This window comes from Poromitra crassiceps (genome assembly GCF_964638095.1).
Source record: "Poromitra crassiceps genome assembly, chromosome: 12".
Lineage (NCBI taxonomy): Eukaryota > Metazoa > Chordata > Actinopteri > Beryciformes > Melamphaidae > Poromitra > Poromitra crassiceps.
Genome location: NC_139632.1, coordinates 24,537,794 through 24,552,553, shown reverse-complemented (window position 1 = coordinate 24,552,553; position 14,760 = coordinate 24,537,794). Strand labels below are relative to the sequence as shown.

At 43.1% G+C, this 14,760-nt stretch overlaps 1 protein-coding gene across 2 annotated transcripts in view; it reads left to right on the top strand.

Annotated features, from left to right (window-relative positions):
• The window catches only part of rab6ba (RAB6B, member RAS oncogene family a), a gene marked incomplete at both ends in the record, with an annotated part of 70,280 nt that overhangs the window by 38,496 nt on the left and 17,024 nt on the right, over positions 1-14,760 (top strand). Inside the window, 3 exons of one of the 2 annotated variants that reach the window (XM_083647152.1) lie at positions 9,195-9,248; positions 9,817-9,922; positions 12,298-12,409. In XM_083647152.1, coding sequence (XP_083503278.1) covers positions 9,195-9,248; positions 9,817-9,922; positions 12,298-12,409 — 272 coding nt within the window. The remainder of the gene's footprint in view (positions 1-9,194; positions 9,249-9,816; positions 9,923-12,297; positions 12,410-14,760) is intronic. The other variant, XM_083647153.1, reaches the window with a different exon arrangement.

The following is a 14,760-nucleotide window of genomic DNA, read 5'->3' as shown; positions in this document are numbered from 1 at the left end:
CTAATGGTAATTAGCGCTGAAGGGACAGAGAGCTCTCTTCACCCTTTGTTCTTGTCCATTGCCTCCCATTTTCCTGTAAGGGAGCCGACAGCATGCCGGGCAGACAGATGCTGGAAAGATAGAATTTACCTATTTATTAATCTCTCCATATGTTTGAAGGCTTTTAATGTCAATCTCCGTCGATTGCGAGGAATCAGATGGGTTATTTCTGTGTAAAACAAAGACATTTATATACAGTGCTTAACCCTGGCTCCAGAAAACAAGCCTCTCCATTCCCTTCCTACAGACAGCACTTTTTTCTTTTTCTTTTTTCAGATAGTGGATTAATGATTTTGTTATGGGTGCCATATTCTGTCCTTTGTAGCCATAGATCAAAGCCAAAGACCCGTCTCTCTCTCTCTGTCTATCTCTGTCTCTCTGTTTCTCTCTCTCTCTCGTGTGTGTGTGTGTTGTGCCCCCGATCTCCAGTGTCTTAACGCCACTTGTTCCTCATGGCTGGCTCAGTAGACAGGTAGGGCTTCAACTCTTTTTTCCTGAGACCTTTGAGTGTTAATTAAAATGCTGTGTGCGTCGCCTCATTTAGTTTTTATGCTGCTTTTTAGAGTTTTTTTTTGAGTTTTTTAGAGGTGGAACGTTATTCTAGATTTGCCAGTAAAGATGCAGAGATAAGAGCAGATATGCAGAAGATATCTCTCTCATCCGAGGACAACTGAATTGATATACGAAGCCATGGGTTTTATGCCTATATATCATAGCGTGCAGTTGCTTTTCTCGAAGCATCTACAGTAGCGTCTGGTTCCTTAGATTTGGAGAGATCCAGTTTGACCTTATGAAGGAGGAGCAGCAGTATATTTGGAGGTGAAGGGCCATTAGAAAGATGAAACCGAGCATGGTAGTGGCTCCAGTCAGCAGAAAGACACGAGTGAGGTGAGCCAGATTTGCTGCCTCCAAAGCAGCAGCCTCCCATCAAGCAGCCACCCAGCCGAGAGAGACAGAAGCAGGCGTCCTCACTGCCTGGCAGCACATCCTAAAGGGCCCACCGGCCTCCAGAGGCAGGAAGCTTTTGCCTCAGCTGTGGCGGAGCCGTCAGTCAAGCCTGGCCACTAGGCTGTGACTGCATCAGGCCACAGCTCTGGACAGCTACTCTCTGTGTGCTACCTGTTTATCAGTAGTATCACTTTGCCATTATACTAAATGTGAAAATGGTTAAGTAGGTGAACACTTCTCCAACATCAGTATACTTCAAAATCTATTATGTACTATTTAGCCGGTAGTGGAGTACAAATGTACCCATAATGCCGTGTGACATGATGAGTGATGTAAGTTAAATTGACCAATTACCACTGTATTGCACTACTCATCATTTTGTTTGTTTGCCCCCCACCAGTTTTTAGTGCGCTGAGAATGTTATACTTCTGTATGTGCTGCCAAGGAGGCGTGGCCAGGGATCAATCCACTCCCTCTTTGCCCCTTGACCTCCTCACTAGTGAATCATGACTGTCACCTCTTGTCTCTCAGGGCTGGCAGAGACTGCACTCAGTCAGCACCATGTCCAGTATGACAGAGCTAGGCTGGCAGAGACTGCACTCAGTCAGCACCCTGTCCAGTATGACAGAGCTGGGCTGGCAGAGACTGAACTCAGCACCCTGCTGTCCAGTATGACAGAGAATGATCAGAGAAGTTATCTGTAAGAGTTTCATTGATTCTGGCAGCTGCTGTCACCAAAACATCACTAATATCCTTTGCCCTGACCTCTTAAAGCCCCAATCCTCCCCCCTGCTGAAACAGTCACTGGCTTTGTCAATTGACTTATTGGAATGGATTTTTTTTCTTTCTGACGGTGTAAGTATATATATATTTAAACTAAGGCTGCACGATATGCAAAAAAAAAGGCATATTGCAATTAGACTAATAGATATTGCGATTGCGATATGCAATACGATTTCAGTGGGTATGGTAATTTTTGTATTTCATTTTCACTGAAAAAATATATAAATGTGATGTGATTTTTACTGGGCTCTGTACCAAACAAATCTCTGGATAATATGATTTGTAGGCCGGGGCATCTCTGTAGCACCACAATGCTTTGTATGTTGTTGACCTCTATCAAATAATTGCAGGCTCCTGCGATTTGGATATTGCCCGTGGCCATATTGCGATTTGATTAATTGTGCAGCCATAATTTCAACATTGATGTGAATATTTTTTATGTTGACATTAACATTTTTATGGCCAAATAAATTGTGGTTTGGGCATTTCGTTAATCATTTTGCATATCATGCTTCCCCATCTACTACCATGTAACACAATAGTGTTATTTTGGACAATGAGGTTAGTGGTTACCAGACGGATACTATTTCCCCTTCTGCTCCTGAGTTGACTGTCCAAATCCATTTCCATGTGTGTTCATAGTGAATGCTCACTGCGCCATGCCTCTTCAGCGTAAAGCGCATTTTGGGGTGTAAAAACATGACGCTTTCTTCCCAAGTCAGCCAATATATTACTTGATGAAGTCAGACAGCAATAGACTCCTGAAAACGGTCTCTCAAGATGTCTTAAGACATCGAGAATTCAAGCCTTGCCTTCAGATGTTGGGTAAAACAACAATATCTAAGACTGTATCAGTATCAACTATCAAGTAGAAATGTCAAAGCACATTTCCTTGAACTACTTCTAACTACTTGCTCTTTTTTTAAATTATGTTCTTTTCTCCCAGTCAGTGGTGGAATAGGCCAGGAAGCCACGGTCTGTCTTCTAACGATGTGTGCTAGTTAATAATTAAATTGGACATTAATAATTTCTCTGGATCTAATCTGTTCATGTATAGCTGTCTGTGTGGGTTTCTATATTTAAACCAGGGGCCAGAAGGAGCCTGCACCTCTGCCATTTAAAAAAGGGGGAAAAAATCTCAACTGATTCTAACTCCACTGAATATTTTTTTTTTGACATCTCTAATATTACCCGAGATCAGCAGTTTTTAACTATTTCACAGGAAACCCAAATTTACAAGTCAAGTCAGGTTTATTTGTAATAATTCACAACCACAAGCATGTCTCAAAGGACTTTACAGAGGATGTGTCTAGCTAGATCGAACTAAAAACAAGAATTAAAAAATAAAACAAGCATGGCAAGAAAGAAAAGAAAAATGTAAAAACACAGCGTAAGCTAGAGCAGATTTTAGCGAGGCAAAACAGTCTAGCCTAACGTACCAGCTGCCCTAACCTAACCTACCGGCAGCCCTCAGGCTTGACCTGACAACTTATATAAAACAAGCATAACAACAAGACAGAAAAGAAAACAATCTAGCTATTCTATAGCCTAACCTACACCCTACCTTAACCTACCAGCATCCCTCAGCCTTGGCCCTGATTGATTGACCAGAGGAGGCCGTACTGCAGCGACCAGGACACATACCCTTAATCTGGCTTCCCACCCGCACACATGGCTAATTGTGCCTGTGTGGAGGTAACACCAGGGATCGAACCTGTAACCCTCATGTTGGTAGGCAGGGACTCTATCGCTGCACTACCCCGAGTCCCGACAGACGCCCCATGTAGTGTTAAAGTGTTAAAGCACTCTAGGCTGACTCCATAGGCTCCTACAAGCTTGGTCAACTGTTATTGGAACACAGAACAAAAAGGGGTGGGACTTAGGAAAGGTCAATTCTCTTTATTTGGGGGGTTAAAAATCAAAAGTAGGTGTATGTCACTGAATGTTTTGTAGCATCTTACTTTAGTTCAACACTACCTCATCAGATAGCCATCCCCTCCACCGCTGCTCTCCATGCCCAAAACATTGCATCGTTCAAACTAGTGGGGTAGGCGGAGAGGGTGTGAAACTGGCTTTAAACACTTCAGCGGTTTCACTGTCCGACAAGCAGTGAAACCCAGCCATCTCCACTGGCTACATGTGGCCACGTCTGGAGTATGCTGTCATCTCCACTGGCTACATGTGGCCACATCTGGAGTATGCTGTCATCTCCACTGGCTACATGTGGCCATGTCTGAGTATGCTGCCATCTCCACTGGCTACATGTGGCCATGTCTGAGTATGCTGTCATCTCCACTGGCTACATGTGGCCATGTCTGAGTATGCTGCCATCTCCACTGGCTACATGTGGCCACGTCTGGAGTATGCTGCCATCTCCACTGGCTACATGTGGCCATGTCTGAGTATGCTGTCATCTCCACTGGCTACATGTGGCCACGTCTGGAGTATGCTGCCATCTCCACTGGCTACATGTGGCCATGTCTGAGTATGCTGTCATCTCCACTGGCTACATGTGGCCACGTCTGGAGTATGCTGTCATCTCCACTGGCTACATGTGGCCATGTCTGGAGTATGCTGTCATCTCCACTGGCTACATGTGGCCATGTCTGAGTATGCTGTCATCTCCACTGGCTACATGTGGCCATGTCTGAGTATGCTGTCATCTCCACTGGCTACATGTGGCCACGTCTGGAGTATGCTGTCATCTCCACTGGCTACATGTGGCCATGTCTGGAGTATGCTGTCATCTCCACTGGCTACATGTGGCCACGTCTGGAGTATGCCGTCATCTCCACTGGCTACATGTGGCCACGTCTGAGTATGCTGTCATCTCCACTGGCTACATGTGGCCATGTCTGAGTATGCTGTCATCTCCACTGGCTACATGTGGCCACGTCTGGAGTATGCTGTCATCTCCACTGGCTACATGTGGCCATGTCTGGAGTATGCTGTCATCTCCACTGGCTACATGTGGCCATGTCTGAGTATGCTGTCATCTCCACTGGCTACATGTGGCCATGTCTGAGTATGCTGTCATCTCCACTGGCTACATGTGGCCACGTCTGGAGTATGCTGTCATCTCCACTGGCTACATGTGGCCATGTCTGGAGTATGCTGTCATCTCCACTGGCTACATGTGGCCACGTCTGGAGTATGCCGTCATCTCCACTGGCTACATGTGGCCACGTCTGAGTATGCTGTCATCTCCACTGGCTACATGTGGCCATGTCTGAGTATGCTGTCATCTCCACTGGCTACATGTGGCCATGTCTGAGTATGCTGTCATCTCCACTGGCTACATGTGGCCATGTCTGAGTATGCTGTCATCTCCACTGGCTACATGTGGCCACGTCTGGAGTATGCTGTCATCTCCACTGGCTACATGTGGCCATGTCTGGAGTATGCTGTCATCTCCACTGGCTACATGTGGCCACGTCTGGAGTATGCTGTCATCTCCACTGGCTACATGTGGCCACGTCTGAGTATGCTGTCATCTCCACTGGCTACATGTGGCCACGTCTGGAGTATGCTGTCATCTCCACTGGCTACATGTGGCCATGTCTGGAGTATGCTGTCATCTCCACTGGCTACATGTGGCCACGTCTGGAGTATGCTGTCATCTCCACTGGCTACATGTGGCCACGTCTGAGTATGCTGTCATCTCCACTGGCTACATGTGGCCATGTCTGAGTATGCTGTCATCTCCACTGGCTACATGTGGCCACGTCTGGAGTATGCTGTCATCTCCACTGGCTACATGTGGCCACGTCTGGAGTATGCTGTCATCTCCACTGGCTACATGTGGCCATGTCTGGAGTATGCTGTCATCTCCACTGGCTACATGTGGCCACGTCTGAGTATGCTGTCATCTCCACTGGCTACATGTGGCCACGTCTGGAGTATGCTGTCATCTCCACTGGCTACATGTGGCCACGTCTGGAGTATGCCGTCATCTCCACTGGCTACATGTGGAGTATGCCGTCCCTGTCTGGCAGGCTGGGGGTCATGCAGATGTTACCGCAGATGGAACATTTACAAAAGTGGGCTAGCCACATAATACTTGGTCAGTCCTAAGCCAGATACCCCCCACCCCTCAACACACACACACACACACACACACACACACACACACTCAGAGGCATGCAGCACGAGACACTAAACATCTGGATGCACCATCTGCAATGGCAACAAACCACATCTGCCTGAACCACTGTGTCATCAAACCTCTCACATTGATGATATCAAGGCAGTTTAACCTTGATTCTGAAACTTTGATTTCTGGGAGCCAGAGCACCTGATGATATCAAGGCAGTTTAACCTTGATTCTGAGACTTTGATTTGTGGGAGCCAGAACACCTGATGATATCAAGGCAGTTTAACCTTGATTCTGAAACTTTGATTTGTGGGAGCCAGAGCACCTGATGATATCAAGGCAGTTTAACCTTGATTCTGAGACTTTGATTTCTAGGAGCCAGAGCACCTGATGATATCAAGGCAGTTTAACCTTGATTCTGAGACTTTGATTTGTGGGAGCCAGAGCACCTGATGATATCAAGGCAGTTTAACCTTGATTCTGAGACTTTGATTTCTAGGAGCCAGAGCACCTGATGATATCAAGGCAGTTTAACCTTGATTCTGAGACTTTGATTTGTGGGAGCCAGAGCACCTGATGATATCAAGGCAGTTTAACCTTGATTCTGAGACTTTGATTTCTAGGAGCCAGAGCACCTGATGATATCAAGGCAGTTTAACCTTGATTCTGAGACTTTGATTTGTGGGAGCCAGAGCACCTGATGATATCAAGGCACACCTCAAAGGGAAAGTCATGGACGTGCCTCACAGAGAGCACACAGTGCTATCTGACATGTGACATGCTGAGGGCATGATTAGATCACTATTACACATGGCTCATGCATAATGATACATTACCATTACCATTACCATTACTATACAGTACAAAATAATACAAAATAGAGAATCTGTACATTTAAATAACACAATTATTCCCTTCCATATCAAAGTGAAATGTTTACCAGATATTGGCTTACATAGATGTAGATTAAATGCATTTTTTTTTTAGAAAGAACTGACAATAACAAACACCATGAGTATCCATCAAAAGACACCTAAGAGATGTAGGCTGTGCACAAGCAAACATGCAGACTGCAGGTTGATCAAACATTGTTCTTTCGTTGATCAGATTTTTTTCTAATCTCTTGCATTTGATTTGATTTATTTATTTGTGTAGGGACAGATACGTGTACATATAACATTTACCAAAACATTGATGTCCTGTACCACGGCATTTATAGCCCAAGGCTAATTTGCAATGCCCTCCCTAGATGTAATTAACAGCACCTGTTAAAAGCAAAGTACAGTAAAATACAATGAAAGAAATACAATAAAAATAACAATGATGTCATAGTCATAAAATTGTCATAGACTCATAAAATTGGTTAATCGAACAGTTAAAAGCAAAGTACACTAAGATACAGTAAAATAAATACAATAAACATAACCATGATGTCATAGGAGCGGGAGGAGACATAAAACATTATCTCAAGTAGAAAATGGCTATTTCTGATTTCTTAGTCCACTCTGAAATGGCAGCCTGTTGGAAGGCGCTGCAGTCTGCATGTTGGCTTGTGCACAGCCTACATAATTATAATCATACTTCCTATCATATCCTACTATGAATGGAGGAAGCTCAGTCTGTCTGAGGCAATTTATATAATATCCCCAGCAAGTTGGCCAATTGATCTGAAACTGCACATGGGTATTGAGTGTTGGCATAGGCAGGAACTGATGAAGCCAATTCTTTTCATTTGGGTATGTCATCTGTGTGAAGAAGGTCATCAAGGACCCTCAGGGTAAAGTGGTGGAGTTAGAGGTGCTCCAGTTGCTCCAGTTCCACTGAGACTTCAAACGAACCCAAAGCCTTCATCCACTGGGTCTGCCAGCCACTGCTGTGTGAAGTACACCTGAAGACTATTCATGCACAAAAACCCAGAGGATTCATCTGAGGTGCCCGGGGGTTTCCAGACTGACATCAAGCCTGATTCCCTGCAGGTGATGGACAGTGCCTTTGTGGACATCTCAGTTAAAAGGAGCAAAGCCCTTTTCTAGTTTGTGAGAGTGGGCTACTTCTCCCTGGACCCCGACAGCACCACAGAAAAAATGGTCTTGTACAGAACAGCCACCCTCAAAGAGGATCCTGGGAAGATCTGATTGACTGAGATCAAGCTGCACTACATGAGCCCACAGAAACATTTCCTTGTTTGCTTGTTTGTTCTCAGTGTGGAACATCAGCAAAGACTCAGACTTCCAATTCTCTGTAATTAAATCAAACTAGAAAATCACATGCTAATTTCTAGTGGTTTATTGTATTTAATTGAATGTCAGAGCCTATTTTGATTTGCCATTGATGTTGTATAAAAGGAACATCTGTGTATGAGAATCACCCCTGCATGGAGTCTACTGTATTTGAATCAGTATTTGAATCAAGGCTCTGCATACCTGATGAATGCTTTCCTTGAGGAAAGATAATAAATATGATATGCCAGGATAACAGAATTACTGTGACATTATTACAGTCAGGAGGGCATGGGAAGTTATTACTGTGATATTGTCAGGAGGGAATGGGAAGTTGTCTGTACCTCCCTCTCAGTACAAAGGGTTTGCACCACCCACTGGATGGGGCAGCTGACCTGCCCTTGGCTGTGCCTTTCTACAAGAAAGGGAATGGCTGCAGGTTTGGATTGTACAGAAGCTCTTTTTGATCATACAGTCTATGTGTGCGACATGCTTGCTGCTTTTTATTATTACATCAAGATGTCCTTTTTGTCATTTAATCACCCCACTGGCTCAGACACCAATGCCAATGGACGTGTTTCAGCACAAAGCCTTCAATAGCGTACACGTACAAAAAGAACATTTTGAGTGCTGGCTCCTCCTATTACAAGTATCCTTTGGCCGTGCACCTAAAGTAATTCTCATTTTTGAGTTTGAGTATTCTTTTGATTACATCAAATACAGACAGACATCAAGACAATCACTATGTAACTTTACATTAATTCACAGATAAGTGACAACACCGAAAAACAAAGAATGCATAGAGTGCATTTTGAGCACAGACATGAAGATGCTTGGTTGCCTAATACTAACATGCAGTAATAGGTGGTTGCCACGTAGATATGGCGAATATTAAAACATCCCATCTTGTCTTGTCACATTTATAAATTGAGGCTTTATCAAGTCAGTCTGCATTGTACAGATGCAATTTTTCCATACAGCTTGATCTGTCTTCTTGATCTATTATGTCTTTAAAATCCACTATTCAGTTCCATAATAAATGCTCAGCGCTTTGCCTTTCTTTCTTTTTGACAATGGTGTTGATCCATGTGTTTCCTCTCTCCTTACACCAGGCCACAATTGGAATTGACTTCCTGTCGAAAACCATGTACTTGGAAGATCGAACGGTAAGAAGCTCAGTTACATGTACAGCTGCATGGTGCCATGGCAAAAATGTGTGTACAGTAGTTAGTATAACGCGCCGAAGTGCCTCTCCACGTTGTCAACAGTACATCAACTCCTTATGTCATTAAACCATTAAACGCACACTGTACTATAGGATCTTTGGTCCTTAGAGTCACACATTTAGATTAGACATTTAGCCCGAGGGTATCGGTAAACAGCATGTCACCTTTCGCGCTTATGATATGTAAATTTATTCAATCAAACCTGTCTGGTATGTCTGCTTATCTTGGGGAATCTTTCATACACCGGCGCGACCTTGGAAGTGTCAGCACGGGGAGTCGACTTGTATTAATGTCTGTTTTGTGAACCTTGCTGTGGGTGTGTGCGCTCAACCGTGTGCACACGTGTGGTTGTGCATTTTGTGTAAGTTTTTGCGTGGCTAAAAGGTGTGTGTGTGTGTGTGTTTATTATATGTGTGTTTGCGTTTGTGTGTGTGTGTGTGTGTGAGGGAGCCAGCTGTTGCAGACTCTCTGGAGTAGCTGAATGATGCCTTGTCTCTCTGAACCTCAGGTGAGGTTGCAGCTTTGGGACACGGCGGGGCAAGAGCGCTTCCGGAGCCTCATTCCCAGTTACATACGGGACTCCACTGTGGCTGTGGTGGTCTACGACATCACAAGTGAGTTCCTTATATGTGATTTTTGAACGCAAAGTTTGACTTTCACAGAAGCACACTTGCACGTGCTGCACACGTCACATCTACACTAGTCTCGCTGGCCAGCCTCCCCTCCCTACCGTGAGATGAGTCTGGCGCCGCAAGTCTCCATTGTGGAATTGCGATGGGCAGCGCTTGGCGGCAGTGCCCTTGGAAAATAGTTTCCAACAATCCAACTTGCCATTTTCAGCATGTAGCAACAAGCTAGCGTGTAGGTTTCTGCCATTAGCTTGCTAGCTAATTAGCGTTGTTGTTTTCACTGAGGCGGCAGGGCACTATTTACAGCGACACACCGGGAGGAGGGAGCGGAAGCCGCTCTGATTGACATGGTCGGAGCCAATGACAGAGCTTGTAATAAGTGCGGAGCAGACATCCGGCAGCCAATGGGGAGCAGCTGTAGAGCAGGGGAGGTCTTATCCCAGTTGTCTGTTTCCGTGCCGCCAGACTCCTCTCACGGTAGGGAGGGGAGGCTGGCCAGCGAGACTACATCTACACACATTTCCTCTTCCCTATCTACCGAGCTGCTATATCTCTTTTCTAAGCGGTGCAGCCGCTTGTATACAAGTGAAGTATGTCCATCCGCTTGTAGCCGAGATTTGAGCAGCACAACGAGAGGTGAGCACGAGATTTAGGCTAGGCCACTCCCCCCGCCTCTACAAGGAAGCACAGTGGAGAGAGAAAGCGATGCGGCTTGGTGAAACACGCACGCGCGCACACACGCATGCATGCATTATAGGGTTCGACCTGCGCAAACCTTACTTCAACACCTGGGTGTGATTTTTTTTTTTAAATCACACCTGCTGATATTCACCTATTGTCAAACTCTGAGTTCCTATTTAGACTGATTATCCAGCTGGGCTTTCCATGTTTCTTCTTTTACTGTCATTGTAGGTAGCCAGAGGTAATGGGGGGGAAAACTTCTTCTGTCCCTAATTGTAAATCAATTTCATATTAGAGTTGCCCTGAGGAGCAAAATCCAAGATGAGATTTCACAAATCACCCCTTTCATTTCTCCTATAAACAAATTAGATCTACTGAGCACTGAGATGAGACTTATTGCATCATCTCCCCACTTCTCAAATGTGGTTAAGAAGGACTGTTCTTACTCTGGGAACATAGAAGACATCTCTTTAGGTATTATTTCAACTTCTTCTCTATGGTATGTAACCAGGTATGAGAAGAACCACTATGCTAGTTGTATTTTAAGTATTTTAATGGCTCTGTTTTAGTTTGGTCGATGGTTGGTCGTGACTCTTTCACTGGTTTCCTTTTTAATAAGCATTATTCATTTCGGCTTTTATTAGAGAATGCAACCGCCAGCTACAGTCTAAAAGAATTCTCCTCCACAGCCAGCATGCTGTTATTCATAAGCTGTCCTTATTCAAGCATTGTGCTACAGCCATGTCAATCAATCCCTGAGGTTTTATGGAGATTGCCTTTCATTTTCCATGACAAAATGTGACATTATTATTTTCATCAGTGACTTAAATATAATGGTTTATCAGAGAAAGAACCAAGGCCCTTAAACGTCATTGCCCTCTGGAGATTAATTTTATGGCAAATTTTATGGCACAACATGGTTACCATCCCACAGAACCATGTTCCATTTTCACCTTGAAACTGATGTGGGACCTTTCCCATCAAATCCCCAGTCCAAGAATACGATCCGACCCTTGGTCTGCAATGCATGCCAACAAGCCCGCATACTCAATGAACGTGGCAAGGTCAAATGGATTTATTAAGCCTGTTGCCATTTTGCACAGCTTGGCTTGTACAAAACACCATGGTAATTGTATTGTGTTACAAAACTGTATGTATCTTACTGTACATAACTTGAAGTCAGCTATCACCTTGAGATCATGATATTTTATTTTTTGGTGTTTATATGATCATTTAGATGCGTGTGATGTATCATAAGAGTAAGTAACCCATGTAAGATTCACTCTAAATATATATAATTCTCTGATTAATTGTGATAATTACCATTAGTACCTTGTTCTACAGCCTCACTGAGTCACTTTCTATCAATATGTTTCAATATCCCCTCCCAGCTGCATTTGATGCATATTCTATTGTATGGAAAGGGATCAAATATAAAATATAAAATTGATTGATTGAAATTAATTGATCAAGGGGATGGCAACCAAAACAATTAGTCCAAATGAAATCACAAAGCACATCACTTGTGCCACTGTTTGAAAATCTGAATGAAGGGTTTATTGTTTTTCTAATTTCAGAGTATAGGAGCAGCAGGAGGGAGCAGCGTCAGCATTGTCGCAGCAGTCGTACAAATGGCATCTTTAACTTGATTGGACTCTGTTTCTGCCCTTTCTCAACAGACGTTAATTCGTTCCAACAGACGTCGAAATGGATCGACGATGTGAGAACGGAGAGAGGAAGTGATGTCATCATTATGCTTGTAGGCAATAAAACAGACCTGGCAGATAAGAGGTATGTAGTGCTTTATGGACCTTACAGTATGTCACATTACACCCAAAGCAGCCATTTGGTGTCTAAAAGGCAGGAAGCCTACCTACCCACACAGATTAAAGCTCCTGGACTCTGGAGCACATACGAGAAAGGAGCCTACAGGGGCTTTAATCCGTGTGGGTTTTAGACACAAAATGGCTGCTTTGCGTGTAATGTGAAATAATGTATCTCTTTCAGCGAACACTTCCTTTCATGTTCAGTATGTATGTATGTATGTATTTGTTGGTATGTGTGTCGGACATTATGTTGTCATGGTAACATCTGTGTGTCTGTGTAAACTCATTCCTGTGAATACAATAATTCAAAAACATTACATGATAGAACATTTGTAGTCCATATAGTAGATGATCTGAGTAGATTTTGGAGCATCTTACTGCAGAAAATTGCATAAAAATTAGGACAACCTTTTGAAACTACTGTAACTCCTTCTCCTTCAAAATAGTACCCACCATGTGTTGGTGAAGACAAGTATTCTTACATAATAATAATAATAATAATAATAATAATAATAATAATAATAATAATAATAATAAAGAAAATGCTAATTAATGGACTACATTGACCTCATTAGTATACAGAATAATATTTCATAGTGATGATGAGGGGACACGAGGTAGCTCATGTGCCTCTTGCTGAGTTTTTTTATGTGTATGTCCATTGTCCAATGAGCAGCTTTTGCCAGAACTTATGCTTTGAAGTTATTCAGTGACCCGGTTACACCTGAGCTATTTTGGAACTGTGTGCAAAAGGGATTTTCTTTATTCTCTTTTATATATAATAACTCTATGACACATACTGATAACTGGCTACTTAAAGAGAAGGTAAGAAAATGCTGATGAGAGGAGAAGATGAATAAAGTTGGAGAAAGAAAGGAAATGGACACATTGAACTGAGGTGGGGATGTTCAGAGAAACGGGCTGAAAAGGAAATGAAGTAGAGGAGTCGGATAGAGTGCTATCATATTGGAAAAAAGAGAGAAGTGAAGCAGAAAAATAACTTCCTGACATGATACCAAAGGTATGAATGGTGTATATACTAAATATAGGCTTGCACTACCTTCATTGCTGCTTCTTTCAAATTCATGTGATGAGATGGTCTTTAGATAGAAAATAATCAGTAAAATATAAAACTTGAACCTCCGACATTTAAGAAACCGACACCTATAATCACAGAATGACAAATTGAAAGTAAAGGAGATTATTACTTCAAGATGTGTTATTTGGAGACCGGTGGAGTTCTAAAATAGCACTGTGTTTGGATACAGAATCATATGTACTTTGGGAGATGACTGGTTAATTTCAGCAGGCATGTTGAACAAAATTGGACTTACTGTGTTTTGGATAAAGCCTTCATATGGTCGGGAACAGGAGCGACGCACTCCAGTCAGCCAAACAGCTGAGTACAGCCTCTGGATGTGCAGGAACGCACACACACGGCACTCAATCACGTGCGACTCGCAATAATAGGCAATATCCGATATGTCCGCTGAGATGACAGTCGCATTGGCAGATGTCCGATTCATATCCACATACGTATGATTGAGACTTGAATCGGACCTGAGAATAACCGGATCCATGTGTTTTTTCCCTGCTTGCACGTTTATAACACATATCGGATATGTGCCACATGTAAGCAAAAAAATCTGAATTGGGTCACTTGTACCAACCAGACAGTCAAAATGAGGCCCTAATGAAGCCAGCACTCAGAAACCAGCTGAGCATCAACTCTGGTTCAGTTGATTGACCTTCACTTCAAACTCAGACCATTATCTTCTTCACCCTTCCGATATGCTGCCACACTGAATGTCAGGTTTACATAAGTATTCAGTGGAGCGCATTCTCTAACACCTTCTCCTCAAAATATGGTATTTCTCAATTGATTTGACGCATTTCTCCAAACCAAGGTTCATGCTCTCAAAACGGTTAACGCAGAAGAGTCACAGACATCTAAACACCTGATAATTATGCAAAACTCACTTTAAATGTTCACTGTTTTCACACAAAACTCTCCAAACAAAAACCTGTGCTGTCAAAATAATTCATACAGCTTTCAACAATCTTTAACCAAGCTAACAGTACCTCTAACTATGTGTTTATGGTTTCTTTTGATACATTATGTTCATCAACACATCTGTCTCCTTACTGTAACACACAGACAGACATGGAAACATGGTGATTGCAGATATGACATCACAAATCTACTACTTGTGAAACTGATATATTACATATTATAGTATTTCCAAAAGTGTTGAGGAGCAGACATTTTGCTTCCTGTAATGAAAATGTATAATCAACAAATTATCACTAAAATCA